Source organism: Penicillium manginii, assembly GCF_028828005.1.
Source record: "Penicillium manginii strain IBT 31320 chromosome Unknown utg000002l:1.0-5564898.0:1.0-5567710.0, whole genome shotgun sequence".
NCBI lineage: Eukaryota > Fungi > Ascomycota > Eurotiomycetes > Eurotiales > Aspergillaceae > Penicillium > Penicillium manginii.
In genome coordinates, this window is record NW_026643103.1 from 3240461 (window position 1) to 3261395 (window position 20935).

The window sequence follows — 20935 nt, forward strand, 5'->3', positions numbered from 1 at the left end:
CGCGGATCAGCCCTGTCCTGCCTTTTATGAGCCGTGTTCAATCTATCATTCAGATTGCTACGGAGTAGAAGAGTCCAGATCAAATGGCCAGTCCAGGGATGCGTCCAAAGTCCCGGCATCCCAGGTGGTCCCCACCGGGCCGCACGGGCGAGACGGGCGCGGCATTTGTAGAATCTTTGGAACTTCATCTACCCCAGGCTCCCGCAGTGGGATCCAGTGGGATCCAGGGCAAGAGATGGAGGATGAGATGAGTCCAGAACGTGCCCGATGCTGAGCCGCTGTGTCTATCATCATCTCCAGGGGGGGAAGTACAAAGCGGACCCTGGGCCGAGATGGGTGGCGGGGTCTCATATTCAATGTGAAACGGTCGCTCGGGCGGACACACCGATTACCCTCTGGTGAAACACTGAAACGGTGGCTGCAACAACCGGGCCCTTGGATGTGGATGAACTGGACGGGCGAAATGAGGGTAGGAGGTGAGTGTCAGGAGTCAAACTGATCGTAACAGTGTACTAAAGCGACTCAACCTGAAGCAACCGGGCGATGATGGTTCCTCGGGAATTGTAGAAATAGTTCTTGAGGGGGGGAGGAATTGCAGGTGGGGGAGGATGGTTTACTCCGTGTTCCATGCTGCTGTGTTCCGTACGCCGTTTGACAATGGTGTCACCCAACACGATGTTGTCCGACCGAAAAGTACAAACCGGAAAAATTGGACGACATTGCGCCACTCTGGCTGTCATGGACGACACCGACCTCGCCTATTCGCTAGGAGGAATTCCAAGGCTGGCGAGGTGAGATTAAAGGTCCAGTTGAGATGGCGGCTGGGGGGGGCTGATTGGGCTGGGTCCGTGTTTCTGTGCCTGGCAGTGGGGCGATCCACTCGGAAGTATTCTTCGTATCTTCCATACAGAGAGTGTTGTAGTTGCGGTGCTGGGGTGAAGCTAGTGCTGGGTGATGAAGGGGTGTAGTGAGTGGAGGTGGAGGAGGAGGTGGTGGAGATGGGAAGTTCCTTTGATAATTACCGTATACTTTACACTCTACCTCTATACAGAGCACTATACAGAGTACTATACTCGGTACTATAATCCGTATACTTTACACTATAGTTTACACCTGATAGAGTAGAATGAAGTGGGCCTGATTAATTAACTCTCTGCCTGCTTCATCTCATCTCTTTTTCCCTTCTCTCTTCTTTTCTTTTCTTCATCAAGCTGTGCTTTCCATCTCTTCGTTTCTTCTTTTCTCTTCCTTTAGAGAATATTCACTCTTTTCAACGCGAATCGACTTCGCCCACATTCATTCACTTTCTCTCGCTGAATTCACAGTTTCCAAGTTCAATCCTTGAACCATCTACACTCATTCTCCCGACATTGACTGTCCTTGAGATTTTTGCACCCATTTCAAAATGCACGGAATGAACAAGCTCGCCCTGGCACTGGTTGCCGCGATGGCTGCTGTTGGTGAAGCCGATCTTCACGATATGCACGCTCGTCACTTGCGTGCTCGCGGCTCCGGTCTGCCTCAAACCCTGACTCAATACGTGACACCCGTCCCCGAGCCCGTCCAGACTCAGTCACCCTCAGAGCCTGCTGTTCCTGCTCCTTCTGAGTCTGTCCCCGGTGCTCCCTCTGGTGCTCCCTCTGGTGCTGCTCCCTCTGGCGCTGCTCCCTCCGGTGCTGCCCCATCTGGAATCCCCTCCGGTATTCCCTCTGGAATCCCATCTGGTGTTCCCTCTGGTGCTCCTTCTGGTGCTCCTTCTGGTGCTGCTCCCTCCGGTGCTGCTCCCTCTGGTATTCCCTCCGGTTCTCCCTCTGGAAAGCCTAGCTCGTCTGCTCCCTGGACCATCCACACCTCCCGTCCCAACGTCACTGGACGTCCCAGCTCGAGCCCTGTTGTCTCGCCCACTTCCGCACCTATCTCGACTCCTGTTGTTGTGACCTACACAACTGGCACCGGTTCGACCGCCAGCGTTGTGACCACCACCATCTGGCGCACTGCTACCAACCACCACACCGTCACTGCCGTGAGTATCTCTTGATATACAGACCTGATTTCCAAGATCAATTTGCTAACATTGAGAAAGACCGAGAGCGGCGATGCCCTGGAGACCCCCGGTGGCCAGAACCACAATCAGGCCACTGGATCTGATGAGGCTGAGGGAACCTCAACCGTCACCTCCACCCTGCACTCCACCACCACCAAGACCCTCACTGTTGTCGAGGTCCCCACCAGCTCTGCTGCCGCCGGCAATGGCTCTGGCTCTGGCGAGTGTGGTGCTGTCACCGTCACTGTGACTGCTACCGAGACCGTTACTGCTGTATGTACTAACGAAACCCCACAATTGATCATCTATAAACTAACATTACTTCACAGGACGGTACTACCGCCACCACTGCTCCTGACGCCAACAACCACCAGCAAGGCAGCGGCAACGGCAACGGCCACCACGGCCATGGCAACGGCAATGGCAACGGCAACGGCGACTCGGGTGATGAGACTACCACTGTCCCTGCAACTGAGACCACCAGCGCGACCTTCACTCCCTCCAGCTCTGCTATCCCCAGCAGCAGCGGCCGCCCCACGCCCTCTTTCACTCGCCGTCCCATCTCCGCGGCCCCTGGCCACGCAACTACCTCCGTTCCCTACGTCCCTGGAGCTGCCACCATCCTGCCAATCCCCAGCGGCTCGCCTTCCTCCAGCCCCGCTCAGCCCCAGAAGCCCGAGGCCACCGGCTTCTTCGCCCGTCTCGCCCGCCTCTTCTAAGCCATAGACTTGCGGATGTCTGATAGAGTCCCTCATTCAGCAATAGCCTGACACGAACACCGGCCAATGATATGAGAGCGTTTCTTTTTCAAGTATTTTCTTCAAGTACAGCTGCGTGCTGGTGTTGTACCTATCTCTGCTACAAGACACGACACTTGGGTCTTTGTGGTAAAAGCGGACTAGCCTAGCCCGGTATACTTCTTTTTTTTTCACATTTCTGGTCATTTTACTTCTGATCTACACCGAGCCTTCCTTTTTCTATTGAAAAGAGGCTTTTTAACTTGATTCTTCTTTTGCTTGGTTCTCCTCGATGATATCGTTGAGATCTATGCGTCTCTTTTACCCTTCTTTTCATTTCTCCCAATGAGAATGACCTTTTTTTTTTCATCCCACTTATGTTTTTTTTGTCATTCCCCAATAGGGACTCGGAAAGGACTTTCTCGTATCTTGACAGGTGAATGGGTGAGGACATTTTTGTTTTTCGGTGTTATTTTCTTTTCTTCGGTTGCGTTGAGCTGCAAAGGAATCAATGTTGCTGCACATCCAACTTCTTGTACAAAATGATTTAGTTTACTTTGCTCATGTACGCCTTTCGTATTTCGCATCACTCTCTGTTCTATGACCTGTGTAGAAAATAAGCTTCTGTAGTACAATATATGCATGATGGGGTACCGTGGTACTGCTGCGCCTTGATAAGATCGTTCAAGTTGTGGGACCATCCAACACCCAATGGTAGAAAGAGACCCGGAGTAGCCATTGACCTCCAAGCTGCCCACCATGAAGCATGTAACATTGTGTTTCTACCTCAGATATACTCCGTAGACATGGTGGAGTTTAAGTCTCGGTTGATCCACGGACCTGTCGATCATCGCCGATCCTCCGGACCGAGATAAAACCTCGTACATTAGTATAACACTACCAATGCCAATGGACCACACGGGCTCAGCCCTATCCTTCGATGGTCAATATTACCACTCATCTATCTGAACTAACTCTATATTTTATACAAAATATCCATTATCATACACGACCACCTTGCAAGATATGTACCAAGGCCTCACCACCTCAATTCTCTTCTATAGCGACCACCCCTTTCCGAAGCACCAACTCGCGCATGCGCATCCATTCAACCCAAGTAACGCCCTGCAGCAAACAATCCGCCAGATCGTCCAGCTTAGTCAAGTCCTTCAGCACCGGCACGACCTTCGGTCCACGCTTCACACCAGTCCGAAGTCGCGCCAGATACGCCTCAGCCAGAGTCCTAGGAGGCGAAGGTTCACCCAGCAGCTCAATTTTTCGATTCGAACTAGCCGCCAGCGCAGTCTCGGACTCAGAAAGCGCCGCCTCCAACCACCTCGCCACAGTATCGATCTTAGTCTTCTTAACTTCCCGACTCGTCGGCTTCCGCTTCTTATCATCGCCTTCTTCAACATTAGTGAAGCCAGGCTCTTTCTCGCCCCAGTACTGCACCACGCGCTTCGGTTCAATTCCGTAAACGCCGACGCCGGCCAGATTCCCACCGCGCTCTTTCTTCATGGCTTCTAGCGCAGCGTAGAGCATTGCTTCGAAGAGTCCGACCCGTAACGTCCACTCTTGTACGTGGCTAGAGCTTCCGGAGCGGAAACGCTGGCGCTCGATGAGGATGTGCGTTGGTTTGTACATGGCGACGAGGGTGTGGAGGAGGGTGTGTGCTGTTTCGGCGTAGTGTGGCAGATCGAAGGAGGGTGTTTTCTTTTTAGCAGTTTCGTCGTCGGCATCTAAATCCAAATTCGAGTCTTCAGACTTGGAACCGGACTCGGTTGCTAGCCCAGACTCTGATATCGCCACAGATGACTGTTTCAAAGCCAATTCACCCGCAGACCCATCCTTAGACGTTGGCGACGTACCAGCACGGTTCTCCCCCAACGTAGCAATATCCGACAAAGGCAACCGTCTCCAAGCCGTAAGTTCCGGCCTCGACATACCGCCGCCATTAGCACCCTTCTCAATGCCATGAAAAGGCCTCTCAACCCTAAGGTGTGCAAACGCCAGATTCTGAATCCCCATATCAATGCTCAACACACTCAATGCACCAGTCTTCTTCTCGAACTCGACATTCGTCGTGCGACCAGCGCTTTGTAGATCGAGGGCCTCTCCGATGCGCTCTGCTAGTACCTTTCGCGTCCCGGTGCTTGGTATTCCCGTTGCGCGGGCGAGTTTTTGTAATGTTGCTAGACGCTGGCCTAGGAGCCAGCTTGCTTGCCATGGGCTTGGGGCAGAGGTGACGGTACTAGCGACTTGGAGGAGGGTGAGGGAGGGGCGCATGGTTGCGGTGGCTGTGGAGCGTGTTTTTGTTTTGCCTGGTCCGGCGATTGAGATTCTTGAGTTGTGATTTGCGGGGAAGAGCTCGGAGAGGGTTATTGGTGTGGGGGTTTGGGGAATTCCGATCGGTCCGATCGGAGCATGGTGTGTATTCTTGGAATCGTGGTTCAGGTGTGAGGGTGATTGCGAATGCGAATGCGAATGCCCGAGGGGGGCTGGTTGGAAGGGATGAAATGAAGTTCGCAGGTGAGGCCGAATGTGAGGCGGTCGATGCCGATCGCGCGGATCGGCGCTCGGCCCGGACTGCTTGCGGCGGGTCTAGTGTTGACTAGTGACAAAGGAAGTACTATTGACACGTAGTATCTAGGGTATTTCGTATTTTGATACCTTCTTCAAGTTGAAAATCTTCAACTTGATGGTTCTGAAGATTGTCAAGTTCGAAAAATGGTTGTTCCACATTGAGAGAGCCGAATATGTATACATTTTTCCGGGATCCATCTCCACAAAGCAACGCTGGTCTATAACTGACTTGAACAAGTAAATCCTCCAAATAATAAAGCAGTATATGGGCCTGAGTAGATCCTACACCCGAAACGCCGTGTAGTGCCCGAAGAAACGCCAGTAGAACCAAATTTAAATGCAGAGGACGCTGAAGACAAAAGAAAACAAAAGGACAATGCAAGCTAGAGATGCCATGCCCACATGCAAAGAAGCAAAACAAACAAGATAAAACAAATGCAAGGCTTAGATAAAAGCCGGGGGGTCGAGCTCCGCAATCTCATCCTTAAGGTAGAGAATAGGAGCCCACACGCGCCAATGCAGGACTCCCATATGAGCAAGGCGCATACCAATACGATCAATATCATATTGCTGTGGTGAGAGAGACTGGGTCGAGGAGGCCGGGGTGGTAGTCGTAGAGGACGAGGCAGTAGGCGCAGGCGCCGCTGGACCTGTCGAGGGAGGCTGTGGCCCTGTGCGTTGAGATTCGCATATAGCCAGCGGGGAAAGAGGGAGATATTTGCGTGCCGAAGTAATGGTCGCAGTCAAGATTTTCTCGCGCATGGTATTTTGGAAATAGCGGAAGAGGTCGGACTCGTTGGATAAGTGCCATTCAAGGGCGGACTCGATGGGTGTGATGACTTCGTCGGCGACAACATTATCCAGGCAGCAAGCGGCACAAGCAAAGCGGGCGATCTCCAGCGCGATGCTGCGCATGTTCTGGAGCCAGCGGGCGCCGCCCCGGAGGTCTGGGTCGTCGTCGTCTGCCGCGGTGCTACTGCCGGCGCGGCTGCTTAGATCAATACCATCTTCCATTAGGGACCAAATGCGAGTGCGGAAGGTTGTATATGTTTCATCACGAGCGGAGAGGTAGCGCTTTTGGGTGTGCACATAAGACTCAAAAATATACCAGGCGATCTCAAGGTTTATCAGGTTTTGGATAGTACTGCGTAGCTGCCAGAGGCGGTCTGAGTCGAAGAGGAATGTTTCAGGGAATTCAGTTGGAGGAGTGAACTGGAGGAGTTGGTCGGATATTCCACGGAAGAGGGCGTTGAGTGGCTTCATGTCGTCGGGCTGCGAGGACGTCGGGCTTTTCTGCTCGTCTTCTTGTAGCGCGCGATCCCGAGCTGAGAGGTACCATTGCCGGGCTGATTCGATCCGAATGCCTCCCTGATTGATCTTTCCTTCAAAATATTCGGTCAAGAATGGTACAGTATCTTCGATCAACAAGACTCGGAAAGTTCGTATTTGGTGGTTGGCCACATCCTGGTCCATGTCAATAGGAATCCAAATATATCCACATTGTTATCAACTTACCAGCTTCATTGCCTCCAGAATGGCGAACAGTGTTTGTAGGCCATTGACGATTTCTTTCGGATCTTGTGACTGTGAGCCATCGGTGATTTGTTCAACCATTCGATCCGCCCACTCATCTCGCATCGGAGCGCAGTGTGTTTTCAAAAGAGCCGCCAGCCACCCGGCTAGCGCAACCATATCCAGAACGCCTTTGCGCACCTGCTGCATAAGTAGGGATACCTCCAGATTTTGCATGACACTTGGGTGATCTCGCTCTGGGACAAGGGTCTTGATGACTTCCTGCAAGGTCTCGAACATGCCGGGTAGGCGAGGCTCGAACGTGCGCTTCCCACTTCCCCTAGGGCTACTGGACGAGTCCCCAGCCTCAGTCGATTCGGGCTGCGCAGCCTGAAAGTTATAGATCGTGATCTCCGATGTCATCGAATCCCAGTAGTCGGCGGAATCCTTCCGCTTGCGTCTTCCCTTCTCACCGTCGAGGTCGGGCTTGAAATGCAAATCGCGGTCGAAGTTGGCGTCCATACGGAGGTTGATGTTGCTCATTATACATGGTAGGTCAAGCTCACTGAGCGTCTTCTTCGTAACGGGCGGATGTCGGCGGGCTCTACTTAGTAGGCGTTGATCACGAGAGCTGAGTCCCAGGGTCTGTGGAATGTTGATGGCCTCGGGAGAAGGCGAAGGGTCACGAGGTCTCGATGAGTTGACAGCGGGTGCAGATGAACGAGCGCCAGGCGGATAAGCAAACGGAGGCTGGCGACGACGAAGTGGGTGGACATTAGCGGGACTTTCGTGGTGAGAATCGCGCCCCTCGTTCTTGTGATACTCTTTCGAACGTCCACTTCCAGCCCCGTAGGCATCCAAAGGACCGTCCGCACCCTCCTCCTGCGTCCGTGCCTCTTTCGTTCCTTGAAGATCCATCGCGAAGGTAATTCCCCGAGATCTAACTTAATCAAGTCTTTTTTTTTTCCTTTTTTTTAATTATTTCTGCCAACCCGCGTTAGATAAGAACTCTTTTGACCACGCGAAAGGGGGGAGGGGATGGTGGGTGTTAAGGTATGACGGGTTAGACAACCCTACACCATTTCTGACCCCCTACCCGCAGCAATCGCAAGGGCTAGGGAGGAGAAAGAAAGGAAAGCTGCACATAGGAGACCGTTGACTTACAATCTGATTTCGAATTCGCCCCCCTGTTTGCCTCAGGCAGGCGGCCAATCCGCGTCTGCGACAAAGTGATGCAAGTGAGCTGTCAATTGTTGTGGAGCCACACCGACGATGCTGGGATCTGCAGGCGATCGGCCTCGTGGTGCGATCAGGAGGCAAATGCTGGGATGATTTGTGTTTGTTGCGTCGGGACGGGAAGGAGTTCGATACAATCGAGTCAAACTTGACGTATTGCGAGTATCAGATCTCAGCCATAAAGATCGGGAGATCCACATGGAGCGCAGGTCGCAGGTCGCAGGCTCAGGTCGCCCGTATAGAAATATGCCCCCAGAGACAGATCGGCTGAAGGTTTGTAATAATCCAGGGGATAGCACCTCAAAGAGAAGAGGGTTTTTGTTGCGGCAGAACAAATCACAGACACAGGACAAGACACAAGAAAGCCAAAAAAACGAGCGATTGGGAAAGCGACCGGGTTGACCTGATATAGGTCTGCAACGTTTTCAGGACTGACGGATTCGGGAGGACGCAAGCAGAGGGGATCGACCTCACATTCCAATGCTGCTACCCGCTTCCAGGACCCCTCGACTGTTCAGGAAGAAGACTCGGAGATCGACCCCTGATACCCCTAAGCGGTGGACGGTATTGAGAACAGGGTTGAAAGGGGAACTGGAAAGTGTATTGATCCATCGACCGCCTCACTTTTATTTTATTTATTTCATTTTTTTTGCTTCCTTGGTTGGGGGGGGGGGGGCTTTGTCAACGCACTGGCCACCACGTGAGGATTCGCCCCGAATTTATCGGGGAACCACTGGTTCAGCGGTGACGACTGCAGTCGAATTGACGATGTGGTCCCGTTGTGTGGGTTGGACAGGTCAAATGCGTGAAGATGCATGATGTTTGGGTTTGTAGTTTAGTCTGAGAGTAGTAGAGGGAAAGGTACAAGTGGAGCCAAGAAGTGGAGACCCTAAGGTACCTTAAGGAAGAGGAGTTATTGCTAGCCTGAGAATTAAGGCATTCAGGCACTCAACTATCAACTTGCACCCTACGAGTACTAACTAGATCAGGTAAAACAGAGTATATAAGTAGAGACACCTCCACTAACGGAGTACTTCTCCGAAACCTGCTTCCCGTTGGCTCACCACTGATTTACCACTAGTTTACCACTGGTCTACTAACTCTCTATTGAACCCCAAATGCGGCCATCGGATGTTGGCCCAAATAGGCCCTCAATAACCATCTTCACCCGCCACTGTCTTGCGATCCTCAATTATAACAAAGATACAAAAGGCTCAAGATGGAATCTTACGGTTGGAGGGATCATGCTTTCTTTTTCTTCTATTCATTCTTTTCACTCTTTTCATCTTCATCTTCAACTCAAAATTTGACCGGGAGACAAGTATCGCCATACCATACATATCATACCGACTTTGTCTACATTCTGATACAACACCCACGCTCGCTATGAACTTGCTAGGAATGGTCTACTTCTTTCACTTCCTCTGGGCTGTGCCCGTTCTTTTCTTTTCAAAGGCTACTCGTGGCTCCGATATCTCGCGGTTCGAAGTTAACTCGCTGCCGGGGAGTCCTTCGTTGCCAACCAGCTGGGCTGGGAGATTGCCAGTGCCGGGCACACAGAAAGGAAATAATCTTTTCTTCTGGTTATTCAAGACCGAGGATGTGGCTTACGATGATGATCTGATCAGTTAGTTTCGGTCTTGTCTATACTACAAAATGCACGCCGCTTCGTACTAACGAGTATACAGTTTGGTTCAATGGCGGCCCAGGTTGCTCATCATTGATCGGAATGACTACAGGGAATGGTCCACTCTCTTTCGTCGGTAATTCAACTGATCTCGCTCTCAACCCATATTCATGGACAAAGTTGGGCCATGTTTTGTACGTGGATCAACCTGTCGGCACTGGGTTTTCGACCGCCAGCACCCCATATCCAGCGGAAAACAACGCCGATGTGACAACTCATTTCACCCAATGGCTTCAATCCTTTCTAGACCTGTTCCCGTACCTCAAGTCTAAGAATATCCACCTCATGGGCGAGTCTTATGCTGGGATTTACATTCCGTACATTGCATCCGCTCTGCTAGAGAACACCAATCCCCTCTCATTGAACATCAAATCAATTTCCCTCGGTGATGGATCCTGGGGAAACGCAGCAGCAATGGCCGACGTCGCAATGGGCACATATCTACACATCCAAGCCCACCACCTGAGGATCCCAAAATCCATCCTCTCAGCCTTCATCACAGCAGACAATTTCTGCGGTTTCACAGAAACGCTCAAAAAGGCCCAAGAATACCCACCAGGCTCCAAGTTCCGTATCCCCGGAAACCCAGAAAACATGAACTACCGCCGTGACCTCCGCCGCCACCCCCGGCGCGACCTGACCACCGCCGGAGACGGCTCATGCAACATCAACCCAATCAACGCTTCAGGAATCCTCGACTCGGTTCTCAACTCCACCTGCTACGGCCCCTGTGCAACCTTTTCCACCGCAATGGACTATCTCACAACGACCTCTGCCCTCGGCACCGGACCACCCTGCTACGATGTCTACGACATTTTTCACAACTGCAGTACAATCGACTCACTCCCACTACTGGGAGAATATTTCAGTCAAAAAGACGTCCAGAAAGCCCTACACGTCGAGGAAAGCGGGCCCTATAGCGCGTGCAACTCGACAATTCTAGGAACGCTCCTCGGCGCAACTTCGCCCGTTCCACCCGCGTACAATCTCCTCCCAACCCTCGTGACGAAGCATAACCTCTCGCTACACATCTACAATGGGAAGTGGGATATGCTGCTCAATCATATCGGGACGGAACTTTCGATTCAGAATATGACCTGGAGGGGTGGACAGGGGTTCACGGAGCGACCTCATCGCCTCTTCTTTGCAGATAATGCGGCCCCTGCTGATGGTAGCTCTTGTAGGGCGGGTGCTGGGGTTTGGGCTGCTGAGCGTGGGGTCTCGTATCATCTTTTTGATGGGGCAGGTCATAGTGTCTTTGCGAGTAAGCCGAGGGAAATGTTTTCTTTCGTGAGAGATGTGGTTGTTGGACGGCGGGCGTAGTTAAGTGCCGAATGGGGGATAGGTAGGCGTCGTGGGGCGTAGGGCGCATGGAGTTCAAGTTGTTCTTCCGAGTTTGAGCATGCGATGTACTTGTTGTACAGTAGGAATTTATCTTCATCGAGAATTATCTACTTCTGATCGAATCGAGACCACCTGGGCAGTGGATACCATTAGCTGACTAGATATTTCACGTAATCTTGCATCCATGGGAGACGGGATTAGGCATCAGACGATGTCGGCTGAAACGATACATCAAGCTAATCGAAGTAGGAAAAGCAGAATGAGTTTCCCCAAGCTCAGAAATGTGCTTTCGTCATGTGCTGTGATGTTGGAATGGAAATTACAAACATCTCAATAGGTTGACTTACTCTCCAGTCACCGATATCCATATTCTTCATGCCTTTGGGGTTCTCGTAAATTCTAAAATTTCATGATATACGGTTTCTGGGCCATACTTGTAGCAATTTTATGCTTTTATCCTTATACTATACTCGAAAGCGAGATGACTAGAATACGGGAGACGTTGCTTTTCTTGGCTGGTACAAAAGTACAAGAGCACTAACTAGCCCCGGCCATCACGACATTGTACGAGGGCTGTGCTATGACCGACTGTGAGTGAGATGCTATAATCTTTGTATCTATCTAGATTCATTCATGTTCATTATTACCATTAGGTTGTAAGAATTTATCATCTCCAATTCATAACTACTCATTGTGAGTCATCCATGATAGAAAACACTAGTAAAAACTTGGCGCCGTTTCAAAATTTAGTCATTGGTCTAATTTGCCAAGGTTGATGTGCTCTAGATTCTGTCGTTGCATTATAACTAGTAGATCGACTCGTGGCTTCGTTGGGTAGTGCGGCGCAAGAGAACTTTATGGTCGTTATGGTGATGGAAAAGGGTGAAATCTCCGGGCAAAGGTTGGATGAGATAAGTTTATCCGATTGAGGACTCGCTCTGTGCCAGCTGAAGGGTCTTCATTTCTATCCTGCGAGCTGATTCGGGAAGTTAATCTTTACAGTGTTGTCTGTGGTCCGTTTGAGTTGTACGGAGTACGGAAGGCTTCACTTGGGCATGGGCTACTAGTAGGTATAGTTTTGGGGAATTTGTACACACAGAGTATGGGCTACGTACTCCGTATGTACTCCGTTCATGCTCACTGGCAGTATCAGTAGTAGCAAAGTCACTACTAGTAAGTGAGTTTTCCCTCCAAGCACATCGATGATTTCCCCCAGGAGGAGCTCACAAGCTGTCTCCCCCTTTTCAATAGGAAAAGCATGTCTCAAATCTAACATCCCCTTTACTGTAAATTCGAGAACTCGATAGTCGAGAGAAACCGGTACCAACTCATCCGGATAAGATCTTAACGTAATGGGCTTAGTACTAGTAGCGGGGCCGTAAAGACTACAACGAGGTATACAATCTGGAAAAGGCTAAATGTCTACTCCTTTGGAAAGTAATACATAATTTCTGCTAGTTTGAGGTCCAAAAAAGGAGGTACATAAGCTAGTCTATGGTATCATAGGGGTCAATATTTCGATTCATGATCATGAAAATATGTCATATGGCGGAGACAGAAAATAGGCAGTATGGTCAAGCACGCTAAACAAAAATGGGCGATTGAGAGGGTTCGTGTGTAGTTCTATTCAACGACGCGTGAAGAATGGCGTCTGGGTGGGCATCGAGAGAAGAGAGTCGGCACGCTGGAAGACGTCGCCCTCGAAGAACTTGTCACTGTACGCACTCGCAGGTGTCGACGGTACGGTTGCCTGAGCCGCTGGGCCTAGCGCTGCGCTGAGTGGTGTAGCGGGGACAGTGATTGATTGAGGAGACATTCCGGCGTTAATTTGGTAGATGTTAGGGTGTGGGGCAAGGGCAGAAGTCGAGACGGAAGTTTGATGTTGCGACTGAATGACTTGCAGTGGGGGGCCGTACAGGTTGCCTGGGCCGTTTGTTGGGGCCATGTCAGCGAGATAGGACCAGGGTGATGCCTCGATGAGGCGGCCGGCTTCACGACTAGCTTTCTGGACTGGTCGTAGGATGATGATAATGTCTCCAGGGAGTAATTGCATACTGCGTACCTCCCGCAAGTCCGTAACCAGGTCGACAAATGATTGCATAAAGGTCTTGCACAATTGCCAGAATTCTCGTTGGTTTCGTAGTCCACCGCCTGGCTCCTTGACTTTCATACTGGAGATACGTGTCCCCAATGCTTCGGAGACATCAAGACAGAACCTACAGCGGCGAATAAGATTGTTCCAGAGTATTTGAATACCTTCTGACTCGCGCGACTGCCTCGCCACTTCGAGACAGCGAGAGAATTGACGACTTGCCAATGGTAGCGCTTGGAGGGCATTTGAATAAGCCGAAGTGAGCTGGTGGAAGATCTTTTCGAAAATCCGTTCCTCCTCAAACTCGTCCAATCCAGTCAGGGGGTTGATCTTCAGTGCGCCTGATGTGGGAATGGGCGGGAACGCTTCGCCGGAGCGAGGTGTTGCCAAAGAGGTCGGTACAGATGTGTTGATCATGTTTGACCGACTACTGGATCGACTTCGCGAGTAGGCTGTAGCGAAGGGTGGAGTTGCAAAGCCGGGAGAGCCGATTCCTGGATGGCCTGATGCATTCAAGGGAAGAGGGGGTCCCAGAGGAAGTTGGGGATGGCGGATCGTTGTGTCACTTCGCAGCCGGCGAATTGGCGCAGACGAGTCTCTGGTGGGAGTAACCATCGCCCGGGGGAATCGCTCGGCAGGTGCTGGTCCCTTTGTCGGTTCAAAGACAACTGGCTTAGGTGCCGGGAGGTGCTTCTGGCTTGGACGAAGTGGAACACTCAGACTTGCACACGCATTTCGCAGCTCCACTAAGCTGCCGTATATCATCAGCATCAACGATCGGACATAACGTGAGTCGCCATTCGAGACAATCTTCGCGGAACTATTGCGCAGCTGTGTGCCAACATGTGTATAAGCCATAATACATGTGTAGCATTCCCGCCTGACAGCTTCAGTCGCAAGTCGACTAGAATCAGGGTCATCGCGTAGGGTGGCTTCTGCACGTTCGAGAGCCTCGTTGAGACGATCAACGTGCGTCGAAGCATTGTAAAATACAAGCTCCAGGCTGTGACGCCGTGTGTCATCTTGCCGGATGACATTAATAAGGGTGGAAACATGAGAGTGAATCTGAACAAATGCGAAGAGTATGCCCTTGGCACCCTCAACAATCGGTTCAGCTGGCCCCTTTTCACCTTTATGCTCCGGCAGGCTTGACATGCGATTAACCCAACCGTCTCGCACACGGCGGCGCTCTTTAGGGCTGCTTGGGCTTGATGAACTACTACCGCTGGCTGGGGCTTGTGCTGTAGGCCGTGCTCGGAGTACGGAACCATGACTGAGACCCCGCAAATGGCTATTTCGGTAAGGTTGTGTTTCGTCTAATGTACCGAGATCAGTGTTTTTGCGGGTGATGACTCCCATACGTTTGTTGCGAGCCGCAAAAGATGCCTGAATTATTCCCTCGCTGTTGCTGCGATTTCGTTCGGCCGCTGTGTGGGGATTGACGCCGGGGCGGGAAAGACCAGCCATGTGATAATTGCCGGCTTGGTCAATGTAGGGCTGACCAGACGCCATCCGGTAATGAGACTTGATAGGAATGGGCGGAGGTCGGGATATTGACGGAGATCGAGAAGAGGGTGCTGATGATCCATCGCCAGTACTGGGAATGACAGGAAATCGACTACTCAATTTGCGTTTGGGGGGAAGGGGAATAGGTTTAGGGGTTTCGAAAGACCCCTCACTGCGAGGACGGAATTTAGTACCGTTCGTTCACCCGAAAGAGGGTAACGTACCTTGAATCAGCACCGAAGTCAGGCTCCGGGGTTGTCGCTGCCTGGCGGCTCTTGAGGAATAGTTTTAGGTCCGATGTAACAGCAACCTCTTTTTCGTTGTCCGTCATCCCGGAGGAAGCTATGTCTGTCTCTGCTCCTTCAAGCACCCGTCGCAGTGGATAGCGCAGAGGATTCCCAGCTATTTTAAGAATTTGTAGCTTATTCATATCAGACAAACCGACGGGGAGATCATCGAGTCGATTTTGCATGATAGATAGCACTCGGAGCGACTTCAACTTGCTGATTTCATCTGGTAGAGAGTTAATTTTGTTCCTGCTTAAATCGAGAATTTCCAATAAAGGCAATTTGTAAACCTATAATAAATTAGCATAGCACTGACATCCCAGGGTGGTTCACCAGACATACGCCTTTGGGAAACTCGCGAAAGTTATTGGCTCGAATATTGAGGTAGCGAAGGTGGGAGCACTCGGCGAATCGGTAGGGTATATGGAAGAGATGGTTGTTGGAAAGCGAAAGCCTTTTGGTAAATTGGTTGATTAGTTTCCACTTCGGATATGGGACTAGTGCCTAGCCAGCGAGAGTAGTGATCACATACCGCTCTACCTCTTCTTTGACAATATCGACAACTGGTTCAGGTATTCGGACGATGTGCGAGTGTCCCAGGTCTATGGTCAACTTCGGCTTGACAACATCTGTGACGGCTTCACTTCCCGCCAAAGAGCGTTTAGTATCTTGGATCCCGCTTTCCACTGCACATCGAGCCAGCTCAATTGTCTCCTCGTGGGAGAGCATCTTGGGCCCGGAGCCTTGCCTGCCACTGCCACTCGAGTTGTCGCCCATCGCTGTGCCTGGCCGGGATTCTTCGCCTTCGGAGCGCTGGGCGCCATCATTGTACGATAAAGGCGGGGGTACAAGGGAGTCGATAGATTTTCTTCCTCCTTCTTCATCATCGACATCTCCTCGATAAGGGCGCAGCCCTCGAACTGTGTCTTCCGGTCGAGTCATTGTCGAAACCATGACCAGCATCCGGTTATGCTAACGGAGATGAAAGTGAATGCCGACTCCAGGTGTTTATGGGTATTTAAAGGGCCCAAAGAAATGTCCAGTTGACTGACTATCGGTGTCGATCAAGTACAGACAGCAAACACAGCCAAGTCGAACATCCTTGGCCGGCTCTAACCCTCAACTGTCGGGTCGGTATTCCACGGTGTAGGTGCGGTCGAAGAGGCAGCCAAAGGTACGGAGCTTCGAGCTAGCGGAGTTCGTCGAAATTAGCGGAGGAGTTCGAGTTAGGGCGAAATCGTTTAGGTGAAACTGGGACGTGTGGAACGGCGCAGCAAAAGTTCGGACTCGTCAGATTGCGCCGGTGGCGATGATTCACGAGACCAAGCCAAGAAATGCGACCGATGGGAGATGGATGATCGGATAATACAACGCGCGTGTATGTGCCCCCCTAGTCTCGAGGTTGTGGAAAGTGTCGCCTGGGAGGAATCCAAGGTGAAAGCGACGTTGGATTGGAGTTGGAGAGGCTGGAAGGACTGTGATTGGACCGAGCTCCAGCAACGGCTTCTCCGCGTGTTTTGTGTTTCACATCAAGGGGGGAGAATATTCTAGGTTTTACTAGGAATTACCTGTAGTTGAATCACCATATTCACATAGTCATAGTAGCCTAAATATTATTAGTAGGAACCAAGGCTTTACTGACTACTCTTGCGCTGAGTCTAGATCAATGATGCATTTTGCTATCACGAAAATATGGCTATGGGAATACATCCAACAGAATAATGAAATAATATACATGATGACCATCAATAAATGCGCCTAGAACAGAAGCGAGGAAACGAGAACTCCATTCTCTAAGCCGACTCCTCGGTCTCCTGTGCAATGTCTGCCGGGCGTTCCGCTTCGCTCTCCATGGCGATTTCAGGAGCACCAGACATCGCGACGACACGCTGGTCCAGCACTTGGGCCTCAAGGCGAGCCCACGTCTTCCACTTTTCATGCTGCTCGCTCTCCAACTCCATACCGATTTCCAGATAGGATGGGCCAAACGTGGCACCGGTTGCCTGGGCCTCCTCGGCCGCCACCCGCCGTTGAATGTCCTCCTTCAGTCGAAGTTTGTAGAACTCGCGGCGAGCGATATCGTATGCGTTACTCTTAGTCATATCGGGAACATTGTTCAAAAGCCAAAGCTGCCGTTGGACAACACTAATAAGAAAAAAGAAATGTTGCGTTAATAATGAGCTCGACCACAAGGGGACAACTTAGCACGGAGTAAACCACAAAGTAAACACACCTTTCTCCATCTAGTTTCCTTCCAGGTTGCTGGATCCGGCTCCAATCATGAAACTCAAAGTCTTTGCCGGAGCTTTCCAAAACCACACGAGGCCGGGCAAGCTCCCAAGGATGATCACGGAAGAAATCCGTTCGCAATTGATCTTCCTCGTATCGAAGTTCGACAGGCTTGAATAGACGACTGGGCTTCTTCGACTTGCGGCGCTTTTCTTGAACCTCGAAGACGACCTGCGGCTTGGAGGAGTCGGGGCTGGTCTGCAGGCGTTGGCGGACCAGCTGGTGCTGGGGAGTGCGGTTTCGGATCAAAGCCTCAGCTGGGGGGATATCACCAACAACCTCAACCCATTGGGGCAACTTCTTGATCTTTCCGGCAGCGAATTGGTTGAGCGCGGTCTGTCGCACCCGGAGGGCTGTGAGGTTGATTTTGCCCATGGCGGCGGGGGAGAAGGGGGGGGTTGGGAGAAGGGCCGATGTGGTGGCCCTAGATGGAAGATGGTCGATAGAGTGGTCGATTGAATAAACAAGCGTAGACCGAACGGGCGAATCGACAGGGCTGCTCGAATCGCGAGACGTCGAAAGGTGAAGGTGGTTCTGGACGCGGAGTGAAAAAGATGGGAGGGAAAATGCGTGGCCCCGATTGGTCAACGCGGCTCCGCTGCAAAGTCCGCTCGAAAAACACCTCCAACACCTTCACATCCACTCTCAAGTCATTGCCTCTCTTTCTTTTCCCCCCTTCTTTCACTCCTGTGGGTCGCGAACCACTCCTCGGCTCGATTGACCTGGACCTGGGCGCTACTTGGACATGCATGGCTAACCAAGGCCCACGATGTCTGCCCTCTCATGCCTCCTCTCAATAGGTTCCCCAGCTCGTCGAGCCCGCGAAGTTCCTCCAGCCAGGTCGCGGGCGAGCTCGTCCTCTCCTTCGATGCCACACCAAAAGCCCTCTCCATCCCGTGTCTCAATACGCCGATTCTCCTCTCGTCACACCCGTCCGTCTATCGTCTCGGTAGCGGACCTGTTTGTTGGTTCGCTCATCCTGGCTGGCTACTGCCATGAACACTCGCCTCGGTGTCGCAACCTGTCTGCGATACCGCCGAGGATATCAGGAAGTCAATTGCGAACATATCGCCGTGAAAGTGTCACGGAGGGTGACGGTTATTCGGCTCCAAAGCCATGGCCGTGCTCAGGGCCATGGCCGCGGCTGCAATCGTCACAAGATCGACACCAGCTCAGTACCGCCAGTACAAGAGCTGGGCATGAGCATGAATCAAATCATCTTCCATTAAGAACATCGAGGGAAACCGGGAGTCAGGATGCCGAGGGCGCGTCAACAGCCTCGGTGTCCCCCGACAAAAGCAAATCGCTATTAACAATTTGGCATCAATATTTCGATCCGAAAACACCTAATCACCCCTCACACCCCGACAACCAAATATCAGACGTTTCTGACTACCCAAATACCCCCGGAGAGCCCTTATCCTACGACGAAAGGAGATATCTTTCGACCGCGAGTGTATACAGGAGGATCCTTGGAGAGGAATACGACTGGCAAGAAGCCGTGAAACTGGTACTGCCACATCCGCACCCCCCAAGACTTGTAGAAGGCAAATACGACTACGATGTCGAAAGTCCCTCCGTTGCGGAGCTCATTGAAGCCGTTCATTCCAACCCGAAAAACACCTCCCAGTACCTCTTCTCGCTCTATCGAAATATACCATCACCGGGAGTCGAGAAATTACCCTCGCGCACCCGCGGAGCTCTCCTTCGGCAGATGGCCAACCCTCCGAATCGCCGACCTGTTGATGTTCGCCGCTATTTGGCATTGGTGGATGACATGATCGCCTGTAACATTCCCATGTCGCGCTCGCTGTGGACTACGGCTATCTCTTTTGCCGGTCGACGTTCAGGCAAGGGAAGGACCAAGAAGAGGAATATAGTTCGAGCAATTGGACTGTGGCAACAAATGGAGCACCATGCTAATATTGAAGCCGACGAAGTGGTTTTCAATGTCCTATATGATTCAGCCATCAAAGCCGGTGCGTTCAGCATTGCCGAACGCCTCGAACAGGAGATGATCAAGCGAGAAATTCCCTCCACCCGCTATTCCCTCATTCCAAAACTCTACTACCATGCGGAACGTCAAGACCTAGAAGGGATCAGTCGCACTTTTGATGATTTCGTCCAGTCTGGAAATATTGTCGACACGGTTATTCTGAATGGCTTGTTATCTGCATTCCTCAAAGCCGGTGATACTGAGACCGCGGAGGGAATTTATGAGCGCATGCTGCTAGCACAAAACACCAGAAAAAATACTAGTTTGCCGGCAGATATCACGGGTCACTCGCTCTCCACGCGGTTTGAAATTTATCGGTCCACCACCAAGCGGCTGGGCCGCCTGCTAAAACTTTCCGATGCCCTCAAGGATCACCTTCCCAACCACTACCGTGCTTTCCAAGAATCGCTTCCCCTCACGCCCGACACTCGCACATTTCATATCCTGCTTCGACACTACGCTATTACCACAGGCCGTTTTGATAAGGTTCTCTATATCATTCGTGATATGGAGAATACCTTCAAATCCCCGCCCCGCCACATGATCTACAGTACCCTATTTGAAGGGTTCAGTATCCATGGCAAAACAAAGAAACAGACATGGACTGCAAATCGGCTTTGGTTGCTTTGGCACTCATACGTATGGGCGTTGATTGACTCGAGGAAATCACAGGACAAGCTCCTCCCCAGGCTTTTTAACTTCGGGAGACCTGCTCAACCGTCCAATACCTGGGTCAACCCATTTCGGGATGAGATGGATTCCGTCGAGGCCGAGGCCAAGAGCGCCAAGAGCGCAGATGAGAAGGCGGAAGTGGCTCAAACAAAAGGAAGGCTACCTGCGACACAGAACAAGGCTGAGGCGACAGACGAGCTCTATATGCCGTTGCCATCCGTGGATCCGAACCCGGAGCAAAATACGAGTGGGAAGCTTGAAACTGAAATGACCTTTATTGAGAGTCATGCACACGCAGACCCCCACGATCAACCAGGAATCAAGGGGAAAGGGGATGTCATCAAGCAGGAACTCAGCATGGAAGAATACCAACGGTCTGAATTCCTCCTCAATTCCAAGTACCTGGACAACGATCTTCAAGATCCCGAACTCGAACACGCCTCGCGACTCGAAGGCAATGTTGAAAACGGGGTTTTCGTCGGTCGTTCCACCATCATTCATGTTCTGCGTGCGTTCGGCACTTGCACTCACCCCGATGATGTCATTGAGGCCTGGGAACAATTGCAGCAGCTCTGGGACCCCTTCCACCGAAACGCAGTGGATGTGTCTATCATCAGGGACGAGCTTGAACGCCAACTTCAGAAAAATCCCCTTTAGATTTCTCAGAAGGATCACCTTTAGATTGGATATGTCCCGTCGACACCAATCTTTGTACATTACTCATAGATTTACCATATACCGATTCTTTTATAGCGAATCATTGTTTGAATACAACACTACTTCTACGTGATTGAAATTTTATCAAAAACAATAGGCTTTCTAGGTGTTTTGAGGGCAATGGCTTTGAAATTGATTCTGCTAGTAGAATGTCTAAATATGGGTCATTGATAGACTGATAGTATATGGCAACCTTCGAGGCGAGTGACTCCCTAGATCCCGAGAACAAGCCT

General features: G+C 51.3%; 7 protein-coding genes across 7 annotated transcripts; 3 read left to right on the top strand and 4 right to left on the bottom strand.

The window, feature by feature from the left end:
* Positions 1-1405: 1405 nt before the first annotated feature.
* N7533_002490 (uncharacterized protein) lies at positions 1406-2763 on the top strand (the record flags this gene model as incomplete). Its single annotated transcript, XM_057099140.1, has 3 exons — positions 1406-2023; positions 2084-2317; positions 2374-2763. 3 exons carry the CDS (start codon positions 1406-1408, stop codon positions 2761-2763), a joined length of 1242 nt encoding a protein of 413 aa, XP_056964276.1.
* Positions 2764-3828: 1065 nt separating this feature from the next.
* On the bottom strand, positions 3829-5067 carry N7533_002491 (uncharacterized protein; the record flags this gene model as incomplete). The annotated part of the gene is made up of 1 exon (XM_057099141.1): positions 3829-5067. The coding sequence occupies one exon, from the start codon at positions 5065-5067 to the stop codon at positions 3829-3831; it is 1239 nt and encodes a 412-aa protein (XP_056964277.1).
* A 741-nt stretch (positions 5068-5808) lies between these two features.
* Positions 5809-7794, bottom strand: N7533_002492 (TCP11 family protein; the record flags this gene model as incomplete). Its single annotated transcript, XM_057099142.1, has 2 exons — positions 5809-6828; positions 6880-7794. The coding sequence occupies 2 exons, from the start codon at positions 7792-7794 to the stop codon at positions 5809-5811; spliced, it is 1935 nt and encodes a 644-aa protein (XP_056964278.1).
* Positions 7795-9498: 1704 nt separating this feature from the next.
* On the top strand, positions 9499-11122 carry cp9 (putative serine carboxypeptidase; the record flags this gene model as incomplete). Its single annotated transcript, XM_057099143.1, has 2 exons — positions 9499-9739; positions 9801-11122. 2 exons carry the CDS (start codon positions 9499-9501, stop codon positions 11120-11122), a joined length of 1563 nt encoding a protein of 520 aa, XP_056964279.1.
* A 1648-nt stretch (positions 11123-12770) lies between these two features.
* On the bottom strand, positions 12771-15991 carry N7533_002494 (uncharacterized protein; the record flags this gene model as incomplete). The annotated part of the gene is made up of 4 exons (XM_057099144.1): positions 12771-14913; positions 14966-15318; positions 15371-15482; positions 15561-15991. 4 exons carry the CDS (start codon positions 15989-15991, stop codon positions 12771-12773), a joined length of 3039 nt encoding a protein of 1012 aa, XP_056964280.1.
* An 830-nt stretch (positions 15992-16821) lies between these two features.
* Positions 16822-17692, bottom strand: rsm25 (mitochondrial 37S ribosomal protein mS23; the record flags this gene model as incomplete). Its single annotated transcript, XM_057099145.1, has 2 exons — positions 16822-17173; positions 17262-17692. The coding sequence occupies 2 exons, from the start codon at positions 17690-17692 to the stop codon at positions 16822-16824; spliced, it is 783 nt and encodes a 260-aa protein (XP_056964281.1).
* Positions 17693-18086: 394 nt separating this feature from the next.
* Positions 18087-20642, top strand: N7533_002496 (pentatricopeptide repeat protein; the record flags this gene model as incomplete). The annotated part of the gene is made up of 1 exon (XM_057099146.1): positions 18087-20642. The coding sequence occupies one exon, from the start codon at positions 18087-18089 to the stop codon at positions 20640-20642; it is 2556 nt and encodes an 851-aa protein (XP_056964282.1).
* Between the last annotated feature and the right edge of the window lie 293 nt (positions 20643-20935).